The 27248-nt window shown below is 53.3% G+C and overlaps 1 protein-coding gene across 2 annotated transcripts; it reads right to left on the reverse strand.

Annotated features, from left to right (window-relative positions):
- Window positions 1-584: 584 nt before the first annotated feature.
- OLFML2A (olfactomedin like 2A) lies at window positions 585-27160 on the reverse strand. Of its 2 annotated transcripts, XM_060154376.1 has the most exons (8): window positions 26930-27160; window positions 18541-18804; window positions 13867-13974; window positions 11525-11734; window positions 9478-9724; window positions 7094-7324; window positions 5840-6025; window positions 585-4853 (listed from the first exon to the last, which is right to left on the reverse strand). In XM_060154376.1, exons 1-8 carry the CDS (start codon window positions 27053-27055, stop codon window positions 4249-4251), a joined length of 1977 nt encoding a protein of 658 aa, XP_060010359.1. In that variant the 5' UTR covers window positions 27056-27160; the 3' UTR covers window positions 585-4248. The 2 variants fall into 2 exon arrangements, with proteins under 2 accessions (XP_060010359.1, XP_060010360.1); XM_060154377.1 differs by lacking the exon at window positions 7094-7324.
- Window positions 27161-27248: the final 88 nt, after the last annotated feature.

Genomic DNA, 27248 nt, shown 5'->3' on the forward strand with positions numbered 1-27248 from the left:
ACCGGCACGGTGTCCAGTGGGATGCGACAGTGCTGCTTGTTCTGTGTCGCATCCCGGTCACCTTGTGTTTGTGGTCACTGGCTTTCTTTTTACTATTGTAATATTCCTACTTAAAAAAAATTTTTTAAAGACTTTTTGTTTTTGTTTTTGCTGACAGCTTATAAAGCTTCCCTTTGAAATAAAATTATTTTAGTAAAAAGAATGAAATGATTGAAAAAAGAAATAGTAAACTATACTGAAGATGGTAGAGGGAAATGACAAAGATCACAACGAGGGTCTGTACATGAAGGACTGAAGTTTGAGAACATGGGACTAAGTGATGCTCAAGGCTCCCTCCCTGGGGTTCTCTCTCTGCAGCTGAAGGCGGGGCTGCAAGGTAGTGTCTGCATACCTTTGGGAATGGCTTGCTTCTCCTCTTCACTGGGAGGGGCCTGGTTGTCAGCCTGAGTTGGATTCTTCTGCCCTAGTTCATAATCCAGATCAGTTTCTAGCAACAAGGCCGATTCTCATAACAAAGTATTGTTTTAAAGTTATTAAATGTCTGTGTTATGATAAGGATGCAGACCATAGCATATAGTCAAGACTTTTAAATCAAGCTTTTGATCACGTATTTATTTAGGTATATTCCACCTTGCTGCAAAAAAAGGTATTGTGGCAATTTACAAAAATAGATAAAATACAATATAATAAAAATAAAGAGATCAGGGTAAAGGTAAAAGCAGAAAGCCAGAATGAAGCCAGAGTCCAGTAGGAGACCCAGTACAATTGTTAAAAATAATCTCAAATTTGACTTTGAGCTTCCCATTAGCCAAAGCAAGGAAGAAAACCTGACTGGTTACAAAATTCCTAACAACAGTTAGTTTGGGGCTTTGGTGTAAAAACAGACATGGTTCAACTCTTGACTCTACTACTTGTTAGATTTGTGACCCTGAGCAGGTTGCTTAACGCTTCTGAACTTGAGGTTCACTCCCTGTAATAGGGAAAAGTAATGCCAACCTTGGGGTTCCTGGGTGGATTAGTGATAATGTATGTAAAGGTGACTTCTAGCTCTAGGAGGGTACTGCTTGGGCCCTCAGCTGCTCTTTGTCCTCACTAAGCTGCAGGTCTTCAGCCATAAAAGGGAGTTGACATCGGTCCCCTCTGTGCAGCATGTCAGAAGCATAGCTGGATTCTAACCTAGTACTCCCTAACTCCTATCCAGGGCTCCCTGACAACCATCCAGTGCCGTGTCCTCCTGTCACCAGAGTGGTTTCCAGTGCTGTCATGGAGGAAAAGGTGCTTTAGAACATACGGGCTTTCAGTAGCCTTCAAGTCATTCCCAGGAAAAACCCCCAGCCTCACCTTTAGGGCTGCCTCCCAGACAGAGCAAATTAAATATTAAGGTCTAGAAATCTCTTGGGAGGACTCAAAGGTGGAAGCCAAAGCCCCTTCACGTAGCATGTTGTTCAGAAACACCAGAGACAACTTCCTTTGCTGTCACAGCTGAGGTCGGTAGGAAAAGCTAGCCCTCTCCTTGTTTGAAGTACCTGTTACCAACTGTAATAAATCCCACAACAAAAACTCTTCCCTGCCTCCTGTCACCGATAGAACAAAATCCAGTTGTCTTGGAATTTTCTTTTCTCTGGTTTGGCATTCAAGGCTCTTTATAAACTGACCCCAACCTCCTTCTTGGGTCTCCTATGTAGATGCAATTCGTGGCTTGGCTACACTGGTTAAAAGCAACGACCACCATTTCTGGAGCTGCTGCTAGAGTGACACAGAGTTGGCAAAGAACATGTGCTGACCAGCCCTGAAAACCTGACTGTGCTACAGCCTAAGCTGTTGTGCTTGGGTAAGTCCCTTCACCTCAGTTTCCTCGTCTGTAAAATGGACACACTCAGAGTACATCCCTTCCACTGTTGTGAAGACGCAAGAATATGCACATGGCTTGCTTAGCCCACTGTTGATGCTCAGGTTATATTACCGATTTGGAAACCTGGCTTTCCACTTGACCCTGCCTCCACTTAACCTCTCTGGGCTCCAGTTTGACTATCTGTAAAATGAGGAAAATAACTGTACCTACAACATAACCCACATACAAGGGCCTGAAAACAGAAGGGGCTTAGTGAATGTTTAGAGGCTGCAGCCAGCATCCTCTCCCCGAAAAAACCATTTTGCTTGTCCTTTTCCAAAATTGGTCCATTCTAACTTTCCCTTTTCTAAGACTAATGGGGAAAGAGGAGCCTGAACATTTCTCACGTGGTTGGGCTGTGATATCACGAAAGACAGAGTCTTCTAAAACCCACACCCAGGGCCAAGGGAAACGCTGGGACTTGCAGCCCCCTGAAGAGTTTCTAAGTGGAGCCCTCAGAGTTCAGTTGGGCGGGGGAGGCTGGATGTGTCCGCCACTATGAGTCAGGCCTTGCTTGGCTGGGCGCCATCATTCCCCTTTACTTCGGGAGTGAGTTACAGCTTAAACAAAACAACATCACCTGACAATGCCTGAAAGAAATGTATCCTGCACAAAATGCATTTCTTTACACTCTTGGGTATGCAGCTGAATTTCCCAACATGGCAGCTGGGTGTTCATATAAACAGATACCTGGAAGCTGGCATGGGGACAGAATGAAAGAAGCAGGGTCTGGGGTTGTGTAGAGATCAGCAGTAAACACCCCTCAAAGGTGTTGGGATGACTTGGGTGCTGGGTGGTCTATTGCCTAGCTGCCTCTGAGCGTGGAGAATAAAGGATAAAGACAAAGCCCTTCTGGAAGGAGATCAGCTGGGTCCTGTTCCCAGTGTGGCCCTGAGCCATTCTCTAAACCTTTCTGGGCCTATTTCTCCTTTGTAGATATAGGGAGTCAGACCGGAGAACTTCTTCCAGTTCTAAAAATACTGTTCAAAGCAGATGTGGGGCAGGCCTGAAGGTCTTGTCCCCGGGGCTGCTGGGTCTGAGGCTCGGGGGAGCCCACCTGTGCACCCTCAGCCCCAAGTCCTGGGCTCGGGGCAGCCCTGGCACCATTATCTCTGAAGCCAGGAAAAGTCTGATCCACAGATCCCTTTCTCCTTCCCTCCCAGCTTTCACCTCTGACTCCTCCCTGCACCCAGAAGGTCCGAAGCCTCCTCTGGACCTGGTTGCCCAGATCTCAGCCCCCCCCGGTCCCCCAGGCCAGCCCACCAAATAACCAGGTTAGGACTGACAAGGAAGAAGAAACCTGTTTCATCCTGGTGCCACCCAGCCTCAGGCCTAGGGTCTTGCTCGTGGCCGACCTGGAGGTATCCCTGAGTGCGTATAGGTTGTGGGTTCAAAGGCCCAGAGAGAAAGGATGAGGTGGACCCCAGGCGCAAAGGCTCTGGGAGGGACTGGGGAGAGGTCCCACAGCCTGGGTATGTGGCCAAAGCCAGCACTTTTGGGTGAAAAGGGAGCCTCGGGGCCTGGCCCAGTTCCCCACCCTGGTAGAGTCGCTGCTGACAGGCAGCTGCCTGCAGCCTTCTCAGCTGCTGCTGCAGAAACAAGTGACGGCACTGATGAAGAATAAGAGAAAATAAAAATGAGTACGGGGCGGGGGGTCTTGGAACGGGGGCTGGTATTTTTTCTCGGGGTGTGGTTTCTGCTCAGTGGCTGGGTGACTGTGGAGGTTTGGAATGTGGTCAGACAGCGGGTGGGGTGGGGATGGGGGGCTGGCCAAAGGCATGGAACAAGGACATTAGCCCATTAGCCAAAGGGCCCAAAGCCCCAGGGCCACCAACAGCTCCGTCAGAACAGGGGCCTGGGGTGGCACGCAGAGCTGGGCCTCCACCCAACACTAGTGTGTTGGTCCCAAAGGCCTCTGGTTTTGAGTAGCCCCGGGGAAGGGAGATAGACTTGAGAGAACAAGAGAAATGAGGGGAGAGGGGAGAGGGTTGGAGGTAGGGGAGAGGTTAGGGTAGAGCATGGTCAGGTCTCATCTGTAAAATGGGCTTGCCGGATCCAAAGTGAGGCCTCAGTCTCCTCACCTGTTAAATGGGCTTAACTGTCTCTACCTCCAAGGGTGTCAGGAGGATTAAGTGGGTTAGTGCACATGAAGCTCTTGGCAGTGCTGTGCAAATGTAAGTGATTATTACTCCACTGAGTGCTGAGGAAGCTTGACGCTGGCTGTGCCCACTGCCTAGCACCTAGCTCCAGGCCTGGGCCCAGTAAATAAATATTTGCTGAGGGAGTCCCTTGCAGGAGTCACTGTGGGGAGCCCCCCATGCCCACGGCCACTCCTCTCCCGTGAGCCCAGGTCTCGCTCAGACCACGAAGTGGAGGGTATAGGTGAGCTGGTGACCGTTGTCCCAGGCGTAGAGCACCCGCTCCTTGGGGTTGTAGTCGATCTGGGTGGTGTAGGCGTGCTCGTTGAGGAAGGGCAGCTGCGGGCGGGCGTCGGTGCCCGTGTGCGTGTCGAAGGCATAGGCCACATGGCCCTCCCGCTGGTTGTAGGTGTCCACGGCGTACAGGATGCCGCACACCAGGAAGCAGTTCCCGTAGGAGTTTCGCCGCAGCCACGTCTTCCACGTGGTCTCACGGTGCACCGACAGGTCGCCGGGGTCCAGGCGGCTCAGCACGATCACCTCGGACTGGGCCTCGTGATGGTCATCCGCAGCGGGATAGATGACCCACAGGCCGCTCTCGTCCACGGCGAAGTCAATGTCCGAGTGGCCGCGCCACTTCCAGGGTGTGGTGTCCTCGTACACCGCGTCGGGCAGCAGCGCCCAGGAGGCCACAAAGCGCTGCCGCAGGTCGTACTTGATGATGTTCTTGGTGAAGGCGCGGTTGTAGTAGAAGGCGCCCTGGTACACCACGTGGCCTGTGCCGATCCAGTTGTAGGGCAGCTTGTACATGTTACTCCAGCGGCCTGCGTGTGGAGGGCGGAAGGTCACACCAGAGCTTCCCGAAAAAACCCCAGCCCACCCCAGGGACCAGGGAGGCCAGGGACCAGGGCTCTTGGGTGGCCCAGCAAGGATACTGAGTGAGCTATGGGCCTGGAGCTGGGCCAGTTATCTGATCCCATCAAGACAGTCCCATGAAGGAGGTACTATTATTATCCCATTTGCCGGGGAGAGAACAGGCTCAGAGGGTTCAAGGTCACTGGTTGTGGAACAGCACAGCCAGGATTTAGATACAGGCTGTTACCAGCCCCTGTGCTTTGTTTCAGGGCGTTTGCCCACGCTGTTTCCTCTGCCTAGACTGCCATTTCCCATCCTATCTGCCTGGGGAATGCCTCAGCATCACCTCCTCTGGAAAGTCTTCCCTGATCTCCAGGCTGGGTTCCCATAGCCCCCGAGGCCTCCCTCTAGCACTATATTGAAATTGTTTCTTGAAGCCTTTGCCATGCACATCAGATTGTGCATTTCTGGAGGGCAGCTCATGTCTAAATGACCCTTTCCCCTCATCATGTTCCAGATCTGATAACCAAATTTCTGCCCTTCCCTGCCCAGACCTGAAGGTCCTGTAAGGCCTGGGGCTCTGCTCATCTGTAAAACAGGGTGATAACCCCCACCTCAAAGATATCATGAGCTGATACACACTGGTGATTAGCACATAATAAGCACTCAACAAGTGGAAATTCTAAGCATTGTTACCCTTGACAGTAAATTACACTCATGAGGGCAAGACCATGTCCATCTTGTTTGCTGTTGCATTCCAGCTTCTGGCCTGGGGCCAGCACATAGGGGGTGCCCCCAGACTCCTCTTCTTGTGGTGGCTGACCATTCAGAGCTAGGCCAGGCAGGGGAAGTCTGGACCACAGGAAACCACAAGGCATAGGCGGGCCAAGTCTCCATGGGGGACCCTCCCTAGGCTACCCACACCTGCCCCTTTCCCATCACAGGGGTCCCTGACCTTGCTTGAAGTTTTCCAGGTTGCGGAATTCCACCAGGCTGTTTCCATAGTAGTAGTTGGTGACATAGATCTTGTCATCCCTCGCAGCGGGGTCCTTCATCCAGGCTCCCTCATGGCGCCCATAGCTGTTGTGTCTCACAGGGGGGTCCACGGCCCGGAGGGTGCCCTCGCAGCTCGTCTCTCTGCCTGTGGGGAGCAAGGGGTGCAGCATTTGGTACACAGACCCACAGACGCTGAGCCAGAGCAACAGTCCTGGGAACGTTATCTGGGTCTTACTTAAATCCCTCCTGAGGTTTTGTTTGCAGCCTTATGTATTTCTTTTTTCTTTCTTCGTGATCAAAGCAATGTCTGATCATTGTAGAAAACACAGAACATTCAGAAAAGGAGAATGGAGAAAATAAAAATCATTCAAAATTCTATTATTCAAAGAAATTTTTAAACATGTTGTATTTCCTTCCTTTCCTTTTTTTTCTCTGCATGTATAGTCATGCAGACATACTTAAAAAAAGCCATGATTCTGAATATACAGTTTTAGGTATCCTGTTTTTTCCTTCCACTGAGCAATCTCTCACATCATTAAATGGCCTTTTAATGATGTGATCTCAAGGTTCCACCAGGCCGCCAGACAGCTGCGCCCTTGTATTTATTTAACCAGTCCCCTCAGTGTTAGGCCTTTAGATTATTTTCAGTTTTCTGACATTAGAAACAGGCTGCAAGGAAACCAGTTAAGCTGCAGCTGTTGTTCACATATCTGATGGATCCTTTAGGAAAGAGACTCCTAGAAGTGGAATGCACGTGGACCAAAGTAGGGAATGGTTTTGTCTTGTTATCACAGATAGCCAAGATGCCCTCCAGAAGGATGGGCTCCATCGATGACTTAATGAGGAAGATTTCTACCAAAGACACAAGCCAAAACTATAAACATGGAGATAAAAACAGGGCCAAAGACTAGACAGAGGAAATACAGAAGTGAAAATAGTTGCTGGATTTGATGATGGGGTTCTAGGTGACGTTTTAAGAAGAATTTGTTGGAAACACTACCTTGTTTCACTGTTAATGTTGCCAAGCTTTTTCTGTAATGATCAGATAGCAAACATTTTAGACTTTCCAGACCACATACTTCTGTCCCATATTCTTTAACAACCCTTAAAAAATGTAAGAACCACTCTTAGCTCAAGGGCTGTACAAAAACAGGCTATAGGCTGTGTTTGGCCCACGGGCTGTAGTTTGCTGACCCCTGGGAGGCTTACTCACCTTGGCTGGGGACTTCTGGGCGTGAAGGTGGCGTGGTGGGCAGGGGACTGGTGATGGGAGTCAGGGTAGGGGTGGGGGTGGGATCCGAGGCAGGGGTGCCAGGGGCCAAGTCCGCTCCCTCAGAGGCCCTGGGCCCAGTCTCGTCACGCTCTGCTGAGTTGGGCTCAGGCTGCCTGCCCTCCACCCGGGGCGGCCGCTGCTCCAGCCAGGAAGTGCCCTTGAGGGCGTTATCTGTGGAGAGAAGACCCTGTGCTCACATCCCAGCAGCACTGCTGCTGCCCAGGGTCCAGGCCCACCGGGTCCCAGCGCTGGGGCCATGGGGGAGACGTGCGGGTGGCCCCTAAGGAGTGAAAGGCCTTGAAAAGTGGGAGGTAGGGAAGGCTTCATGGTCAGCAGACTGGCTATAGGCCCCTGAGATGAGTGGCCTCGGCCAAGTCCCCCGCCTCAGTGGGCCTCGGCTTCCCCTTCCGTGAAATGAGTCATGAGGTCCACCACGTCAAGCTGTTGTGTTGATTAGAGGAAAATGTGCACAAGACATTTGCACAGATCCTGGCAAATATGAGGTGCCAGATGTGAGACCCCTTTCCCCCCTCAATGTCCCTTTGTACCAATTCTTTCATTTCCTGGATCCAATTCCAGGAGGCAGACACCCTTGCTCCCATTTTACAGACTTTCTCCTAGTCCGCTGCCCTGGAAACACCCTCTAGTTTCTCTAACCCAGGATTTGCCACTTCAGGTAGGGCAGGGCAGGTGCAGCCAGCTTCCCGTCACCTCTGGACCCCAGTTCTCTGTCTCTGCCCCTTCGTTCATCTCCTATCTCCCATCTCTCAGCTTTCTTGGCATCCCTCCCCCACTTCTTCCACTCCTGCTGGCACGGGCTTTGCTGATAGGAGGACTTTTTCAGCTCCGTGGGACTGGTTTGGGGCCATCTCTGCGTCCTCCCTGACCCACGCTTTCCTGGGTTGGAATGGATGGGGTCTGGGTAGGGAAAGACTCAGTGGCACAGCGCAGGGGACAAAAACTCCTCAGCCTCTGGGTTCCAGTCCCACTAACTCGCCGTGAAACCTGGAGGCTGTCGCTTCACCTCTCTGAGCTTGTTTCCTCTGCTGGATCAAGTGCAACAGCATGTGTGAAAGGACTCCGCAGGCTGTGATGCCAGAGACAAAGGAATGGTGCTGTTGTTACCGTGATGGTGTGGCCCCCAGAGATGCACTGAGGCCCCTTGACTCCAAGACAATCACCTGACTTCTTCCTTTTCTCTCCCTGCTGGGCTTCCTCTTTGCACGGAGGTTTAGCCAGGCCCTGCTGTGGAGCAGCCCCTGGAGTCTCTTGGGAATGCGGGCACCCCCTCTGGTCAGCAGGCCTCAGTGGGGCCCAGCCTTGGCAGCCTGCCAGGGCAGGGGCTTGTTCCCACGGCCCTCACTGGCAGAGTCAGATGCCTGCAGCTGTTCCTGGGCAGAGCCCTGGCCAGGGGTCAGAGGCTCTATGCCGTGGCTAGGCTGACCTGGCAGGACTCAGAGCCAGCAGCTGGCCCCAGGAACTGGGAGAAGAGGCCCCTGAGCCCTGAGAGGCCAAGAATTGAGGGGGCTCTTGGGAGACTGGTCCCTCACAGTTCTACCCCTGGCCCCCTTGGGCATGGGCTGGGCAGAGAACCTCACTGGAGGAGGTGGTCAGCAGGACCCTGGAAGGGGGAGCAGGCTTGGGACACCTCTCAGGGACATCAGAGGAGAGCAGGCATCTGGGGAGGGGCTCAGGGGAAGAATCAGGAGCCACACCAGTGGGGATGGCCCAGAAATTTGGGAACTCTTGGAAATTTTGTCTCTTGTTTCTCGGTTCATAATTTTGTTGTCCTTCACTGTGATCGGGCAGGGAGCTGTAAGAAAGATACAAGAGTCTGTGGGCTCTTCTTTGGAGGGAAAAGAGTGGGAGGTGCTGGAGAGGCCATCCACTCCAAGGCCAGTCTGGAAATGGGAGGTGCCTCAAAGGCCCCAGGTCACTTCCCAGAACCCTGGTCTGGTCCCTGTGTTTGCCCGCCCACCAGAGGCAGCTGCCTGGTTATGGGTATGCTTTCTCCCACTAGACTGTGAGCTCTGTGTTAGGCAGAAAGTCCGGAAGGTACAGCACGTACACAGTGAACCTTCCGCACATCTTTCAATGAAGAAGGAAAAGGCCAGTGAGGGTGGAGACAGCTATAACTACTGGAGAGGAACTGAGTAGCCCTTTGTGTTGATTTGATCATTTCATCCCCAACAACCCCAGGACGAGCAAAGGGCACCAACAGGTAACCCATGGAGCTGAGATCTGGGGCAGTCTGACTGTAGAGAAGACCCTGGGTCCCTGTAGGGGCCCCCACTCCCCAAGGTTCCAGTCTTCCTCTGACTCACCAGCCATGGCCTCGGTCATCTCCTTTCTGCCCGCCTTGTAGTAGGTGATGCCTCGGATCACAGCCTGCTGCTGGGCCAGGGCCCGGGGCTTGGCTGTGGTCTGGGGGAGTCTGCCCTTGCCCTCCTTCTTCAGCTTCTCCACTTTCAGCAGCTTCTCCTTAGGAGGTTTTGGGAGGCCCTTGTCTACAAAGCTCTTCTGCATGCTGCCATATTTGTTGTTGTCTTTGCCTTTCCCTCCAGCTGTGTCCTGGGGGAGAAGGGAAGTCTCAGATTTGGAGGATGGTAGAAGGGATGTTGCGGGGCGTCAGGAGGCTCAGCATGTGGGGGCTGGTAATGGCCATGTTGCTCCTGGCCCTGCATCCCAGGTGCTCATGAAGTCACAGCTTTCCTCCCATAGTTACATTCATGACTGGGGTGTGCCTCAGTTTCCCCACTCAGCTCTCGAGCTCCCCTGCAGGCTTGAAGCCCAGCCTGATAGGTTAGATTCCTGTTCTACTTCCCAACTCCTGTACACTCCCCGCTGGGGGTAGACTACAATGGTGTGCTCCCTGGGGAAGTCAGCTTCCCATCCCTGTCCCTCTCACTCATTGATCTTTGTGTGTGGGCAGGGAGAGGTTCTCAGGCCCCAGGGCAGGGTGACCAATTCATCACAGTGTGATGGAACTTTCCCAGTGTTAGCACTGAAAGTCCTGTATCCTGGGAAACCCTTCAGTCCTGGGCAAACTGGGATGGTTGGTCACCGGGGCATTGACCTTAGGGCATGCTGTTTCTAACATTTTGTGAATTTTGTTATTTTTGCTTCCTTTTAAATGCCTCTGATGCGGGCTTGGCACAAGAACCTAGGGCCGGTGACATCACCCATTGTTAGGCAGGGTCTCTAGGAGATACAGTAAGTACAGGACCTAGACCTCTGTGCCACTGCCCAACCAGGGTTCACTCTTGCTGTGGAACTGGCACACGAATGAGCAGGAAGCCAGCTCTGGGTCAAGACACTAGGCTTCCTCCCTGCGTTATCAGCATCGAGGTGGTGCCTGCTGCAGACACAAATAGCCCCACTGTCAAAATGTCAGCACGGAGGCTGAGGGGTGGAGAGGAAGAGCGTGGGCTCGGCTGTCAGGCAGGCCCGGGTTCCAACACAGCCACCTTCTCTGAGTGACCCCACTCCGTGTTTCTTCATCTGCCAAACTGGCGACGAGCATCCTTCCTCGCAGGTGGCTGTAAGATTAACTGAGATAATGTCTGCGAAGAAGGCAGCTCCCTTTTTCCTCCACTCACCAAAACACAGGGCCGCTGTGGGAGTGGTGGGCTGTATCCTGCATGTGGAACTGGTCAAAAGGGCACGAATGGGACTGAAGTCTAGTCTGTACTCCATTTGCCAAGCCGCACACCCTGGTACATGTCTGTCACAGGAAGGAGCCTTTGTACAATTTATCCACCCAAAGGGGGCTCCTCCTTTTAATTCATCTGGTCTGTGGGAGAGCCTTTTCTGCAGCATGTCTGCCTACAAGAGGGCCTTTTTCAAATCTGCCCGAAGGTGTGTTGTGTGTCTGGTGGCTCAGCCTGGTGAGGGCCTTTGCTCACTTTGTGCGCTGAGTTTGAATATGGAAGGCTGGGTGTTTGCTGCAGGAGTTCTCCACCCCAGGATGGGTTGGATAAAGTGGTATTAGTCGGCTGGGGTCCCCAAGGCATTGTCCATCTACCTATGAGCAGGCCTGACCCAGCCAGGGGCCCAGCCGCAGCAGGGGAGGTTAGAAGTGGTTTTGCCGCAGCCGACCTGGTTCCCCAGGACCAGGCAGGGAGGGTCATCTCTACAACCGCGTCCCTGGGCTGGAGTCCCACGTCTGCCCCCAGTTCACCTGTGTTGATGGCTCACTGAGCAGCAGGCAGCCCCTGCCCCCGCCCTGCCACGGACTCCCCCGCTGTGCCAGCCCTCGGCCCAGCCCGCAGCCCCGAAGCCCCACCCAGCTGGCCCTCAGGGCCAAGGTCCTGGTACACTGTGCTCCCAGCCCACCCACCTTCTGGCCCGTCACAAGAGCCCTAGCCTCACCTGAGCCTTACTGCCAGGCCTGGGGGCTGGGGCAGCGGCGGGCGCCGTGGCCGCGTCCTTCTGCAGCAGCTGGAGGCCCAGACTGGAGAGCTCCTTCTTGATACTCATCATGATGGCTGAGTGGTTCTCGTAGTGCCGCAGCTGCTCCCTGAAGTGGCGCATGCTCTCCCTCACCACCTCGTTCTCCCGGCTCAGGTTGGCCTTGATACTCTGTGGGGGCGGGACCCAAGACCTTTCCAGCCTCTGACTGTCCCCAGCCCCGGGGGACACCCCAGCTTCTGCCGTCAGGCTTTGCTGCCCAGTCTCCTGAGCAGGGCCTGGGGGAACGGGCAGGGCGTTCCCTCCCTTCCTCCCTGCCTTCCTTTCCTTTGCACGTTGCTTTCTCACTTAGCCTATTTTGGGAACTCTTGCATATCTGTATATATAGCACTCCCCATACCTTTTTCTCGCCACACAGTTTCCACTGTATGGATGGGCCAGAATGTATTTAGCCAGTCCCTTATGGATCCACCTTTTAAGTTGCTACCAATCTTTTGCTACTTTAAAATTACCTTTTAATTTAGCAAGTAATACATAAATACCTCTTTTTAATAAAATACTCCAACACCGGAACTCTGTGGGGTTTTGCTACGGTCTCTGATCCCTTCCTAGTCTCCAGGCCTCCCACTTCTCTCCTGGGCAGGCTTGGCTCCTCCCACCGCACCAAGCCCCACCTTTACTCTTCCTCTTGTTCTCCTGCCCTGCCTCTTTGTCTCCCTACTGCTGGGGACTCTGCCTGGCTTTAGCAGCCCCTAGCCCCACTCCCACCTGGATCACAGGGTGGACAGAAGGCACACTGTGTAAGGCAGGTTTCTCAGCCTCAGCACTACTGACATTTGGGCGCTGTGGGGCTGTCCTGTGCACTGTAGGATGTTTAGCAGCGTCCCTGGCCTCTGCCCGCTAGGACCGATAGCATCCGCCACCCACCTCCCGCAAACTGTGACAACCAGAAATGCCTCCAGATAGTGCCGGCTGTCCCCTGGGGAGCAAAATCACCCCTGGTTGAGAACACTGATGTAAGGGAAGAAAGCAGAAGGAAGCTGGGACCCCAGATTGTCGCCTGACCTCCTGCGATGTTTTTCCCTTAGGCAGAGGGAGCCGTCTCCTCCTCAGTGAGGCTGTTCTCTCCGCCTCCCCCCCTCCCCGTGGTAGCAAAAACTTTTTCTTTTTCTTTTTTTTTCATAGCTATCACTTAGTGAACAGAAGCAAAGCACAGATAATGCAAAACAGAAGATAATTTGAAAATCATTTCCTTGTGGCTGCAGAAATCATTTCTGGTTTGTTCCAGGCTCTGCAGACATACCCTCCAGATTGTCTGGCTCACAGTTGCGTGAAGTGAGTTAACATTTCCTAAGATTACCAGAGGAGAGGTCAAAGGAGGCTAACTGTAGAACCAACAACAGGAGAGCCTGGCATGCTAGATGCACAGGAAATGCTGGTGCACAGCAGAAATTCAACGACTGGTACCATTCTGCCATGCTGGCATGGGCCTGGCACATAAAAGATACTCACCAAACACTTTTTGAATAATTGAAGCCACTGTGACCCCAACTTTGGGCTGAGTAAGGGGTTAATCTCCTCTCGTGGGGCACAGGATGCCCAGGTGCCCCCCTCCCTGTGGAAAGGAAGCTGGGAAAGGAAGCCTTCACGCCCCTCCCGGCAGCTGCGTATCCCCAGGCTCCCAGCAGCCCAGCAGGGACCGGATGCAGGAAACAGGCGGAGGCCAGGCTGTGCCAGCAGAGATGCAAACCTCAAACCTGCAGCCTGAGCCTCCATGCTCACTCAGCTCTGTCCCTGTCCTCGGGGCAGTATCAGCCACCCGCCCAGCCCTCCAGCACATTTACCCTGACCAGGAGAAGACAGCACCTCTGCCTCCACGGTAGGTGGGTCCTTGAACAGCCATGCTACCTCGAGCTTGGCCCCCGTGGGCTTGGCCGGTCCTGCACAATGCTGGTGTTTCATGCGAATGGTTGCCCCAGACTTGTGCAATATATGGGCCCTGGTCTTGGCGAACTGAGGGCGACTGCAAGTTTCAGCCCCCTCTGCACCTCTTTCATACAACCAGCAGGTGCCTCAGTTTCTCCACCCAGCCTTCCAGCTTCCTACAGGCCCTTGAGGCCCAGTCAGACCTCTTCCTCAAAGGCTGGACCCTGTGGCCTGTATCTCCTTCTCCCAGCTCCCTGCAGGAGTCCAGCTTCTAACAGCCACCAGGGTCCAGACAGAATTACCTAGGCCCCTTCGGACACTGCCCTTGGCCGCCAGCACTGCACCAGCCTGGCCTCTGTTTCGAGCCCTGCCCTTACCTCTTCCAGCGTGTTCATCTGGGAAGCCACTTTGTGGACGTAGGCGTGCACCTTCATTAGGTCCATGCTGTACAAGGTGCCCTCCAGGAGATCCACCATGGACTGCAGCTGCCCGGGGAAGGGTGAGCGTTAGGGAAAAGGCACAGCACGTGGCCAGGCACAGAGGGTGCAAAAGGAGCCCCACCAGAGCGTGAACCCCAGAGCCTCTGAGTGGTCTGCTTGACTAGACCCAGCCTGCTCATAAACACAAGAAAAGCGCTTTTGAGCACTTCCATATGGCAGACACTGTATAGGGGCTTGAATGAGCCATTTCACTTAATCCTGAACAACCCCACGAGGTGTGTAGTGGACACGGGGGGAGCTCCATCCACATCCCCTGGATCCCTGCTTCTGTTTCTTGTGCCCAGCCTCGGCTTCCATGTGCCTCCTTTTAACAGTCTGCATCTGTGACTCTCTTCAAAGAGCCATTTGCCCACCAAAATGCCTGGGAGTCTATGTCCTCCTGGGGCAGCCTGTAGGCAATGCCTGATTGGTGTGGGCATCTAGTAGCCCAGCATCCTAGCTAGAGTGGCCAAGATGCCAGCGAGAGTGTCAGGGAAACCTTGGCACAAGGAGCCGGTTGGGAGATCAGCTCTCCCTTGCTTCTAGCGGGTGGTTCCTCCAGCCACCCCTGTACGCGCTCTCAGGGCCTGAGCATGGTGGTGCTCCTGTCTGGCCTTGGCCAGCTGTTTCCAACACAGTTTTACTCCCACTCTCCCAGGGGTGTTCAAGCTGTTTTAAGCCAGAGTTCTTCTCTGAATAGACTTTGATCTCTAAAACAGAAAAAGGGGGTGGGGGGCTCTGGTGGAAGCAGGGATAGGGCCTCGAGTCTTCTCTGCTCCCCTACAACCTTGTTCAGACTCCGAGGGGTTGCATGGTACCCCAGGGCTCTGTGGAGTTCAGTTTGAGGACCATGCACGGAGACTCTCCTGGGCCTCAGCTTCCTTCTCTGTGAAATGGGCAGCAGGGTTGTGGAGCGGAGCAGTGCCGTCTGGATAGGGCTCAGCTCAGAATGGGCACACAGCAAGGCCTTCATGAATACCAGCAATGATGATTACTATTCCAGGTGGCTAAATGGGACCTCCTAGCTTCACTTCTGCTGCCTTCATGGCCACCAAAACTTTGACCATGGGTCTCTCCCCTGCTAGATTACTTGCTGTGGCTCCCCACTGCCCAAGTGTGACTACTTATCTCCTGACCCTGGCATTCAAGCCCTTCTTGATCTGCCCCTGCCACCTTCTTCGGCCTCAGCAAATGTTCACTCTGCGCCAGGCATTAAGGACAGTGATGACAATACAGACACGAGCCTTCATGGTCCTTTACAGGCTGTCAAGGAGTGCAGAGTAACACAGAGGTGCCTGGATCGGGGAATGCAGGTGGGAACACACACAGGTGCCCAGGTCATTAACGACGGGGCACTGACCTTGTCTGGGAGTGTGTGTGGTTTAGTAAAGTCTGCCAGCAGGAAGTTTTGTTTGAACTGAGCTCTGAAGAAGGAGCACAAATCAGACAACGATGGCCGGAGAAGGACACTCCAGGCAAAGGGAACAGCTCGTGCAAAGAGCTGGAGGTGTGAAGACACATGGTGTGTTTGAGCCGAGCAACTCAAAATGTAGTCTGCGGACCAGCACAAGTCCAAGCTGCTCGTTACCAGTCTGTGATAAAATAATTAACAAAAAGCGAGCGTAGGCTTTTATAAACTTTCAGAGCCATTTGACAGAGAAATTTTATATCTGTAGACTCTAATAATACAACACTGGACTTGTATTTTGCGTGTCTGTTTCTATTCCAATTCATTTTCCTAACAATTCATTTTTACAGTATTTTACAAGAGTGTTGGTTCTTGACAGATTTTATTTTTGACCGAGACACGTGGCTTGCAGGATTTTAGTTCCCTGATCAGGGATCAAACCTGGGCCCCTGGGAATGAGAGCGCCAAGTCCTAACCACTGGATCGCCAAGGAATTCCCAGTTCTTGACAGATTGTTTGAAAAACTGGTCTTTCACCACATATAGTTTGAGAAGTACAGTGTGGAACTGACAGGCGGCTAGTGGGGCTGGGGCAAAGAGAGGGCAGGGAGGCACCCTGGGTCACACCCACTACACTTACTCTCACCCAGAATGTTCTTATTTCTGCTCTGCTCGAGGGACTCCTACACATCCCTCAAAGCCCAGTTGTAATGTTACCTCCTCCTCTGGGTTCCCACAGTCCCTGGGACGTCCATTGGCCCGGCACTGACTGCACTGCCATTACTGGGGTCAGGAGCTGTGTCCCCATAGGACTGGAATTCCTCAAGGGTGGGGCCATGCCGAATTCAGGTCCAGAAGGAAAGGGAATCTAGAATCCCATTCTTCCTCCTCAGAGCCATGCAACTAAGGCTAAATCACAGCTGCAGTTCTTAGCTTGAGGGGAAGGGTTGGGGTAGAGACAGGGGCAGGGATAGGGTGGGTTGCCCTGTTCCCCTCCACAGTGGCTTCCCCTAACCTTCTCTCCTGGGGGGGGCTGCCCACTGAGGGAGGGGGAGCCTAGCCAAATGAGAGGGGCCTCAGCTCTGTCTCCTACTGCCTCTGTCCACTTCTCCTCTTGGGGCTCACTGGGTACCTGTCGGGTACTCACTTATACTCCTACAGTATCAAGGAGGCGGAGTATCTTCTCTGTGTTCCTCCTACGACCCCTCCTGCTGGGTTAATCCCACCACTGCCCCACTCCAGTCCTTTAAGGCTGAATAAAACCCCCCATGGCTGCTGTGCACTGAAGGGACAGCTCCTGGCTGAGAGAACTGCCCAGTGACCTCTCCACTGGGCAAGGGGACACAGCAGAGAATTCCTGGATTCAAATTTCTTGCTGTGTTATGTTAGGCAAGTCACAGTTCCTCTCTGGGCCTCAGATTCCTCCCCCAAGTAAAGCTGGGAACATAAGTTCCCTCTCCAAAGGGCTGTAGCAAGGATTAAATTAGCCAGCATTTAGGAAAAGGTTTTGTCTATCCTCATGTCAAGTATGCTTACAATTCAGTTGTTGAGAAGTGGATTTGAGCAAAAGTTGGTTTTGTCCCTGTAACTGAAGACTGGCCTATGGCTTCAGTGCCTGGAGTCTGCAGGGCCCTACTGGGTTTGGGAGACAGTGGGGTCCAGGAACTGCCAAGTTGTCAAGAGGCCACTTGGCCTAAAATTCAATCGCCACCCCCAACTTCGAGAGTTTTGGTATCCATCCAGTAGTTACAAAAATAAAACTAAAGTTAAATTTAAAGAAAACATTTTTAGCCAAATGTTGGGAGACAGTTCTTCCCAGGCCTCTTGCTTTTCTGCATGTCTTGCCTGCAGAGGCACTGACTGTCCTTGTTCCAGGCCATCTTGTTGCAGAGTGAACAGCCTTGGAGCATCCAGAGAGTGTTTCCCTCTGGGGCAGGGAAGGTGTGCTTGGTGCTCATTATAAGAGATCTGGATTCTCTGAGTTGGGGCTCCTCTCTTGGAAAACATACCACTGTGTGTGCAGGTGTTATCTGGCCCTCACTGCATCACCCTGTGGGAAGTGAATGGGAGAACCAATGAAAGAAAGTGGAGACACTCTGGCGACTGTGAGTAATAAAGTCCTTTGTCTCTGGCTCGTGTCTACTGCCAGCATCCATGAAACTAGCAGGCTAACTTGTTAGCTTACAAGTAGGGTAACATCTCAGTCAACTTCACAGTTCTTGACACGAAAAGGGCAAAACAGACACATGTTTGGAAGGAATTATAAAAGAAAAGGATCTTCTCAAAAGCCACCAAATTATCTGGCTATTACAGAAAGGAAGACAGGAGAGCAGGGTGATTTAGAACACATACTTTGGACACAGCAGGCTGTGAGTTCACATCCCAGCCCCACCAGGCCCGCCAAGCACGGAGTTGCGCATGGTGTGAATGGCACGAAGGTGCCGGGCTGGATGGGGGACTGTGGTCTCCCTGCACATGCCTGTCCAAGCCATGGGTCCTGGTGGTGGGCCTGGCACAGGGCTGTGACACCTAGAGGTGGCGCCTCTTTCTAATCTTCCTATGGTGGGGTGGGGGGAGGGGACTATAAGCACAAAATTTACATAAAAATATGGTATAGACTTGCGGCTGCATGTCATTATGTGAGAGCTTGGGCCAGTTACCTAACTTCTCCAAGCCTCAGTTTTCTTGCCTCTAAAATGAGGACAAAGATCCCATACTTCACAAAACGGTTTAAGAATTTAGAGAAATAATGTTAAAAAAAAAAAAGAAAAGAGCTCAGCACAACGTCTGGCACGAAGGCGGTACGTGAATATGGGAAACGTTATTACATAAAAAAACAATCAAATGCCACAAAATACTCCATGGAGGTGCTGACACATGACCTGGTTGGGTAAACCACAGGACACTGGGATAGATGCTACTAGGTGGTAAAGGGCTCTATCCAGGTAAGCTAGCCAAAGGATGCTGCCTCCATCGCTGACTGGCCGAATGCTCTTAGGCAGGAATTGGTTTCCTCTCAGGGAGCCACTGTTTCCTCACCTGTGAAATGGGACCCCTGCCTTAGAACGTGTAGCCTTTTCATTGGAGGGACAGCCAGCGCCAGCCTATGCTAGGTATTCACGCAGGAGTGCGGTCCCATCCCGGCCTTTACTCCAGAAAGTCTACCTTGAGGAGCTCGGGTGCCTGTTTCTTGAGTTTCTCCATCTTCCACTCGTTCTCGCAGGGGTTGAGCGAGGAGGGCGGTGCGGTGCAGGAGCAGCGGCAGTCGGTGCCGGAGCTCACAGTCTCCACCGTGTAGAAGTCCTCCACTCGCGCCCGCCCGCTGCGCACCCGGCTGCACGCGTCCTTGCTCAGCGGCCGCATGATGCACTTGCAGCGGCAGTCTGAGCCCTCCGAGGTCATGCGCACCTGGTCCACGTCGCCGAACACCTGCAAGAGGGGCCCCGGTGAGCCGAAGGCCAGCGCTGGAGGGAGGGGGAGAGAAGGAGAGGGAGGGACAGGTAGCAGGATCCGGCCCCCCTGGCCTTTGGGGGCACCATTAGAGTGGGCTGAGAAGGAAACAAATTTCCTTACAAGGAAATAGAAGCCTTATAATAATAACAACAATGAAAAGAGTAATGGCCGCTGTGACAAACAGTTTGGCTGTTTCTCAATAAGTTAAACATGGAATTACCATGTGACCCAATAATTCTACTCCCCTGGGTACATACCTAAAGAATTGAAAACAGGTGTTAAAGCAAGGACTTGTACAGGAATGTTCACAGCAGCACCATTCACAATAACCACAAGGTAGAAACAACCCAAATGTCCATCAGCTGATCAATGGATAAACAAGGTGTGGTATAGCCCCACGATGGAATATGATTCAGCCATAGAAAGGAATGAAGTACTGATACATGCTACAACGTGGATGAACCTTGAAAAATATTATACTAGATGAAAGAGCCACTTATTTAATGTCCAGAATAGGCAAGTCCATAGAGAGAAAAAGCAGATTAGTGGTTCCCAGGATGTAGAGAGAGGAGCAAATGGAGTGTTTGCTCAGTGGGTACACGGTTTCCTTTCGGAGCGAGTGATGACAATGTTCTGGATCTAGGTAGTGGTGATGGTTGCACAACTTTATGAATGTACTACATAAATGCCACTGAGTTGTACACTTTCAAATGGTTAAAGTGGTAAATTTTATGTTATGTGTATTTTGCCACAACAGTAAAAAATATGAATGGAGACCTTTTGCGGAGCACTTACTACATCCCAGGTTTCAGGTGCGTTACACCCTTTAATAATATCTGTGCATGGGGGGGGGTATCGTTACCTCCAAAGTCCTTAGCCTGGCCTTCAAGACCTATGTGAGCTGACACCCTCCCTCAAGGCCCTCCGTTTGCCACTCTTTCCTTCACTCCACTCCAGCCTCAGGGGCCTCTGCGGATTTGGTACCCTCATCCTGAAACCCCTATCCCTCCGATATTCCCTGAGTTCATTCCCTCACATTAACTTACACATTACCTCCTCTGAGAAGCCTTCCCTGACCACACACCTCCCATTTCTCTCTGTCCCCTTATCTAGTGGCTTTGCTTTTTCTTTATTGCACGTACTACCATCTGAAATATCTGTGTTTTCTTATTTTTTGTCTCCCCAACTCTACTGAAGGCACCTTTAGAGGCAGGGACTTGTGTCTAGTTCCCTCCTATATCCCCAGAACAGTGCCTGCTTGGCTGATAGCAGGAGCCCTGGAAATATCTGTTGGATCAACAAGCCCGTATTTTACAGACACTCTAGAGCACAGGGCTGAGAGCATGGTGTCTGGAGCCTAGGCCAGTAACTGTGAGATTGTGGGCAACCCAATTTTTCTGTGCCTCTGTTTCCTCATTTGTAAAATGGGCTCCTGCCTCACGGAGTTGTCGTGAGGATTAAAAGAGTTAATATAGGTAAAGAACAGAGCCTAAGCAATAGTGAGTGTGTCTTAAGTGTGAGCCATTATTAATACAGCTAAAGAAACAGAGGCTCAGAGAGGAGAAGTCACAAGTTCACACAGCTTCACCTGGGAACATCCAGCTTTGGATATCTGCCTCCAGATAGAAATCACTGGTTTATGCTGCGTCTCCTACAAATCTGTTTCCCCATATCCTGTGTGACCTTAAACAGGTTACATAACCTCTCTGAGCCTCATTTCCTCAGTGGTAAAATGGATGACTCTCCATACCCGGCCTCTTCATAGTGAGGCTCAATGACCTCCATTTAGTGGTTTCCCTTCCCTCCTCCCTTTTCCTTCAATCCCACCCTGGGAGGCCACATACCCAGTGTCTAAGTGTGGTCACTGGTCCCTGGGGCAGCAGGACTTTGTGCCTGCAAGACTCAGCTTGGTGAGATCAGTGGTAGGTGCCAGGCCCAGTCACTGCCTCCAGCCTACCTTGCCCTCACACACCAGCCGGGCTCTCGGAGCCCCAGCCAGCCACTGCCCTAGCTGGTTCAGCCAGCCCATCCTGGGCTTCCAGGCTCTCAGGACACAGCTATTTATGGCTCTATCAACAAACCAACACCAAAGGCCTCATGGCTACTAAGCTCTCACTGAAGCCACCAGGACCCAGGTGAGATCAAGGCTCCCTTGGGCTTTCTGCCAAGCCCAGTCCCCATGAGTGTCCCAGGGCCCTCTGGGGAAGGGCAGCAGGCACTCCATTTCTGCTCTGAGCCCTCAGACACCTGTTTGAACCCCTGGCTTCAGCCAGACTCTGGGTGATAGCTGGAGGTGCAGAAGAAATAGAGGTACATCCTTGACCTTCTCAACCATGAGAGAAGCTGATGTAGTGAGCTCTGAGATCACAGAAAGAGACACCCATGAAGACTGCTCAGAGGAGGGCACCCCGGGGGACATCTCTAAGCACGGGTACAGCATTCCAGGGAGAGCAAGTCATATATGCAAAGACAAGCAAGGGCCTGGCACTTTGGAAGCTTGGAGGAGGTTGACTCTGGCTGGTGCCTGCAGAGTCTGGGTGGCAGGAGCTAAGGCTGGGGGTGGTAGAGCCGCTCGTGGAGGGCCCTGAAACTTGGCTGAGGGTCTGGACTTACTCCTGAAAACACTGGGGATTCATGAAGGGTTTTAAGTAGGAGAGAGCCAGGGTCAGATCTGCATCATGGGACACTTGCTCAGGCTGCTCTGTGGACAGACGGTGGGTGGAGGAAGCAAGCCTGGGGTGCACAGCCCAGGGAGGAGACATTTACTGAGAACTCACTGAGTGCTGGGGAAGTGTGGGGCAGTGGTTAGGAACACAGCCATGGGCCACCTACAGCTGTGTGCTCTTGGGTAGATTACTTAACTTCTCTGTGCCTCAGTTTCCTCATCTGTAAAATTAGGGTACTGCTAGTGCGTACCCAGCAAAGGACTGTGTGAGAACTGAGAGACGGAATACCAGGAATATGTTATAGTTGTTATCATTACCACCAAGAATCCTGACAGGGGCTTGTTTTTCCCTTTGTTTCTCCACGTGGGTGCACTGGTAGATATTCTTAGCAGTGTCCTCCAGATGAGGAAATAGCCCTGGAGCCATCAAACGACTTGTTCAAGGGAATCAGAGCCCAGGGTGGGTAGACTTGCTGTCCCCTGGAGGATGAGTGTGGGGAAGGAGGTGGCTACAGGTGGAAGCTTTGTCCCTGGTTGTCTGTGGGCGAAGTGTACCCTGGGCTCTGCTGGGCAATTCTCCCCGCCTGTGAACGCGGACAGCCAGGCTCGGATGCTGTACATTCTTTAGATCGCTGCTACTACGGTAAGCCTGCCTTCTCTTTGAGACTCTGGGCCCCCTTCCCGGCTCCGCTGGAACCCCTAGCCACCGCCCCCCCGACTCCCCCAGGTTGGGGTAAGAGCCCAGTGAGGGGATGTGTGTGTGTTCTGTGTGGCCAGGCCAGAGAGGCCTCTTCCTCAGGACTCACCCATAATCCAACGCCCATCCCCACCAGCAGCGGCGTCCACATCAGACCGCAACATTCCTTCCCTCCTCAGATGAGGTGCTACGTCCTGATGGGGGCGGCCAAGGCCCTGACACAGGCCAGGAGTCAGGAATGGAGTCAGAAGAGGGCCTCTGCTCCAGCCCCGGCTGCCAGGAGCCCAGGCAGGCCCCTACCTCCTGTGGTTACTATGTCCTGTGCTTCTTGACTGGAGGCGGCAGAGCACCATGGAAAGGAGCCAGGCCTGGGCTCAAATCCCAGCTCCCACGTGTCCTCCCTGCATGACGACCCCTCTGAGCCTCAGCTTCCTCCTCTGTAAAATGGGGAGGATAACACTCCTTTCCTCATAAACTTGTCCTGAGGCTAAAATGAGTCAATGCATGCAGAGTACCTGGCATAGAACAGCTGTTGTCTACTTGCTACTGAAGTTGCTCCCAATAACCCTCCCTCACGTTTGTACATCATTTTCTACCTCTTTGCTCTCACCACAAACCCATCTTGGAGAGGAGAAATCTGAGCATCAGAGAAGATGAGGGGCTTGCCCAGGGTCACACAGCACAGGCTGACTCCAAAATTTAGTTCACATGCTCTTCCTCCTATGACCACCAGTAATCACCAGGCAAGGGCTTCTCCACCAGCAACTGAGCTGGGATAGAGATGTTGGCCCTGGATCCGGCCTTGGTGGGGCAGGGGAAATGGGGCTCCCACTGAGCCTGACCCACCTTGCCCTTGGCCTGAGGGCTGGAGTTGCTGCCTCAGCCCCCCATCCCTCCCTGCAGGCTTGCTCAGCACACACTGCTGCCGAAGCCCCCAGGAGTGCGGGTGACTTGTGCTTAAAAAGCTCCCTAGCAATTTGCAAGGAAATCCCGCAATAAGATGGCGAGAAGGTGAACTTGATATTTCTGAAGGGAGATGGATAAATCTGGCCAGAATGGGGAAGAGGCGGTTCAACCGATAAAATGTTCTAGAAACAGAACAGTTTCAAATTGTGTCACCTTGAGGTTGAATCTTCCCTATTCTCTCATGGCCAGCCCAGATTCACTGAGAGACAGTTTCCATGTCCTCCTGCAGGGAAAGACCTCCCCTAGAGCCCATGGTCAGCTGGACACCTCCCTCTGGATGCACCCCAAAGGTACCCCAAACTTAATCCATCCAAAACTGGGCCCAGCATCTTCTCCCAAACCCGTGTCTACCTACCTTCCTGCCCAACCCAGGTCTCTGAGCCTCCTTCCTACTCTGGAACCCATCAGTCACGTTCTTCCGATGGATGCTTCATTCTAAATATCTCCTATCTCAATCTCTTGGTCTCTACTCCCTGGCCGCAGCCCAAGCTCAGGTTGCATCAGCTGCTACCTGGGCAATACAGGAGCCACCTCTCTGCTGGATTAACCTTCCAAAAGCTCCTTTTTGTTGATCTGTTATTCTCTTGCTCCACAAACCTCCATGAGTTCTCAACTAGAGATGTGCCTCAGAATTACCTGGGGTGGAATGACTTGGAAAATGCAGATGCCCTGTCCTTACTCCACATCCCTTCACTCAGACTCTCTCAGGCTCCCCAGGTATTTGGATGCCCACTAAAGGCTGAGAATCCTAGAGTCCCAGGAATCTCCAAACTCCCCAAGTTCCCTATCTTGGATTTTTCAGCAGCCCCAACCTGACTCTTTTGAGCTTCAGTGTTCAAGTCTGTCAAACGGGGAGGGAGCACTGAAGTCTTAGAGTGTTGTGTGAGATCCTGAATGTAAATCCTGGGCAGGGGCTTGGCGCCCAGGATGCTCTTCCCGTGCCCCAGCCAATAGGAGAGATGGAGCAAGACCTTCCCTGCAGAGAGAGCCCGCGGGGCCTCACTGGGTCCCACACTCTGTGTGTGCAGAAGGAGGACTCCATCACTGTGCAGCCCTCGCCTGCTCTGGAGCCTGTTTCCGATTACACCCACAGGCAGCAACTCCCCGAGTGGAGGGGCAGCAACACCTAAGCCTCCCGGACCAGCCTCGCCGGGAACATGTGATCCAGCCTGGGACACCACCGCCTGCCTGTGCTAGCCCTCCTGCTGCCCTGGCCCAGCTGCCACAGGCCTTGGCCTCCCCACTGTCTTCGGGCCTCTGATAAGCAGCAGGGCTGACCAAAGACCCCCTTCCCACCCCAGGATGCATGGGGAACATGAGGTGCCAGCAGCCCTTTCACAGATGGGGAAACTGAGGTAGAGATGGGGAATTCTTAGCCACATTCCTAGGACACGCAGCAAAAAGCAGGTTCCCAGAGGTCTCTGGTGCTGTGCCTGGGTTTCACGTGGTTACCTGTCTGTCCATCCTAACCTTCACACTGGGCAGCCCCTCAGATATGCCAGGGAAGCTGTGAACTCCTTCTCCCACTCCCAAGACGGGCAAAGCACTTCCTTAGATGGAAACCCCAAGTCCTGCTTAGGAGAGACCTTGTTATAAACACAAAATTGAAACACGCTGAGTGAAGAGCTGGCCAAGACCACAGAGTTCCTTGGTGAGTACTGGGGTTGAGCTGCCCCTGTACCCCTGAAAGTACTGGGCAGAAGGTGAGGCTGGACCGCCCAGGAGCAGGAAGTCTGAGGAGGGGCCAACTTAACCCTTTAGGGCCCTAGATAGATTTCAAGTCCCAGACTGGCCTTCCAAAGGGCTCTCCCCTCACCCTCAGAAAATAGGACAGGCTTGAAGAGGAAGGAGGATTGTTGGGGGAGGGAGGGTGATAATGAAAACAGCTCTCTCTACAGAGCCAGCAGGAGTCCGACTGTGCTGAGGAATGCAGAGTAAATTCACCCATCACTTGATTTTTATTTTTCCCAGCTGGCTGAGTGGTGTGGGGTGGGAGGTGTCTGGGGGAGGGCTGTGCTGAGTCCCCCAGCTGCTTCACCCTCCAAACTCTAGGATGTGCCTCCCCACCCCACCAGCCCCAGCTTGCCCTGGGACAAATAAACACACACACACACCCCCAACCTAGCAAGTGTTTGGCTGACTCACTACATAAACAGGGTGTTGGGTTTTCTTTGTCTTTGCTTTGCTTTGAATGCGAGCCCTCCCCCACAAGCTCTACAGCCCTCTGCATGGCTCAGAGGATGCCCAAGACCAAATATTCCTCCCAGCCAGAGAGATGAGAGGTGGCAGAGTGCTGACCAGGTTAGCTGGGGTTTTTTGCTCACTTGTTCCCCTACCTGAGCCAGGTCAGGGAATCCTAGAAGGCCCTATACGGAAGGGAAGTTGGGGAGACAATGTTTTTCAGATGTCCAGAGGTCCAGAAACAGTCAGTGACTTGCCCAAGGTCACACAGACAAAAAACAACAAAGGGCCAGAACCTAGGTTTTTTTTTTTTTTTTTTAGAACCTAGGTTTTTTGATCCACAAGCTAGCTGTCTTTCTATACATCCTAATTGCCCCATCTGTAAAATGGGAATGATACTCATTCCCTCCTCGTCTTTGGAGCACGTGGTTAGGACTGCAGCTCACTTGTTTGCATACCCTGAGCTGAATCTTCAGGCTGAAGGTTTGCCAGTGCCCACTGCTTATATACTTACCATGTGGCTAGTGACCTCTGCCCTTTACCTGCCTGTGGACAGGGCAGCCTCACCTCCTACCCAGGAAAGAGGCTGGAGAGACATCAAGAGAAGTCACTCTTACTCTCATGCTCTGCAGTACCTCCCTCCTGCCTCTCACTTGCCCCCAGTCCCAACCCAGTCCTCACCGGGTCATTTCTAGAACATGCTCAAGAGGTCCCTGCTCTGACTGACTCTAAGTGCTTCTCCTCTCTACATTCTGGATCACACCCCCTTCTGGGGTCTCTGTGGTAAGATTTCAAAATCACAGTATCATTTATTGGACCCACTAGGTGCCAGAGTGCTGCTAAGCACTACCCAGGCCTGATCCCACTGATCTAGAGATCATAAAGGCCCAGGGTCACCAGCTGAGAGACGGAGGCGGGATTTGAACCCAGGTCTGCCTGACACCAGAGCAGATCCTTTCAGCTATAACTGAGAGCAGCTCAGCCACTTCTGGAAACACCGTGTCTTCTGGAGGGTGCATCAGATCTCTGGCAGGAACACCCAGAGGTCAGGAGAGTGGCCAGCCCAGCTGGGTTCATTGGGTCCCACGTATGGCCTGAAAGCCTTGGCCCAGGGCCTGCTGCAAACCTAGGAGTCGCTAGGTAGCAGTTACCCGGGGGTCTGTCTCCACGTGGGTCAGCCTCCCATGGAAACTTTGAGCCAGATCTCCAGGCTGCCCCTGCCCAGCGCTCCTGGGAATCCCCTCCCTAGGCTGGGGACTGCATCTCCCTGTCTGGGCTGCCTTTAAGTTCCCAGTACCCCTTCTCCCTGGCCCGGGGTTTCAGTACTGACCTCCTCCCCACACTGGACTGTGTCCAGCTCCCCTTCCAGAGGCTCGGGGTCCCAAGCACCCTTGCCATCTATCTCCAGCCCTTCTTCCCCCACGCACTCCTCTCCCAGGGTCCCTGCCCCTGCGGCCTCCCTGTTAAGTCTCCCCTCTCTGGGTCCTCTGTTCCTGGCCCAGACACCATGCTTAGCCGGCACCCCCAGCCACAGCGCCCCCTCGCGCCAGGCTACACGCCGAGCTGCGCCCTAGTCGGAGGGCCGCACGTACCTTACTGTCAGCGCGCAGCGGGCTGGCACGCAGCAGCAGCAGCAGCAGCAGAGGCAGCAGGAGCAGAGGCAGCGGCCGGGGCCCAGGCCCGGGCCGAGGCCGGGGCGGGAGGGCGGCTGCGGCCATGGTGGGACGGGCAAGGCGGGCACGGACAGTGGGCGCGGAGGCCGGGAAGCGCGGGCAGCACTGCTAGCCGGACGCCGCCGCCAGCTCTACCAGTCCCGCGCGCCCCGCGTCTGCCCGCTGCTCCCCGCCCCGCGCCCCCTCCCGCGCCGCTGGGGGCGGCGCTAGGATGAAGGGGGGGCACCCCACCCCGCGG

The sequence above is a fragment of the Lagenorhynchus albirostris genome, chromosome 7 (assembly GCF_949774975.1).
Source record: "Lagenorhynchus albirostris chromosome 7, mLagAlb1.1, whole genome shotgun sequence".
Lineage (NCBI taxonomy): Eukaryota > Metazoa > Chordata > Mammalia > Artiodactyla > Delphinidae > Lagenorhynchus > Lagenorhynchus albirostris.

Coding starts and splice junctions, on each gene's coding strand:
- OLFML2A (XM_060154376.1), bottom strand. CDS start 27,055: ATGGCCGCAGCCGCCCTCCCGCCCCGGCCTCGGCCCGGGCCTGGGCCC. Junction 9,725..11,524: donor GGCCTGGCAGTAAGGCTCAG/GTGAGGCTAGGG, acceptor CTTCTCCCCCAG/GACACAGCTGGAGGGAAAGG. Junction 7,325..9,477: donor GATGACCGAGGCCATGGCTG/GTGAGTCAGAGG, acceptor TTCTCTCCACAG/ATAACGCCCTCAAGGGCACT.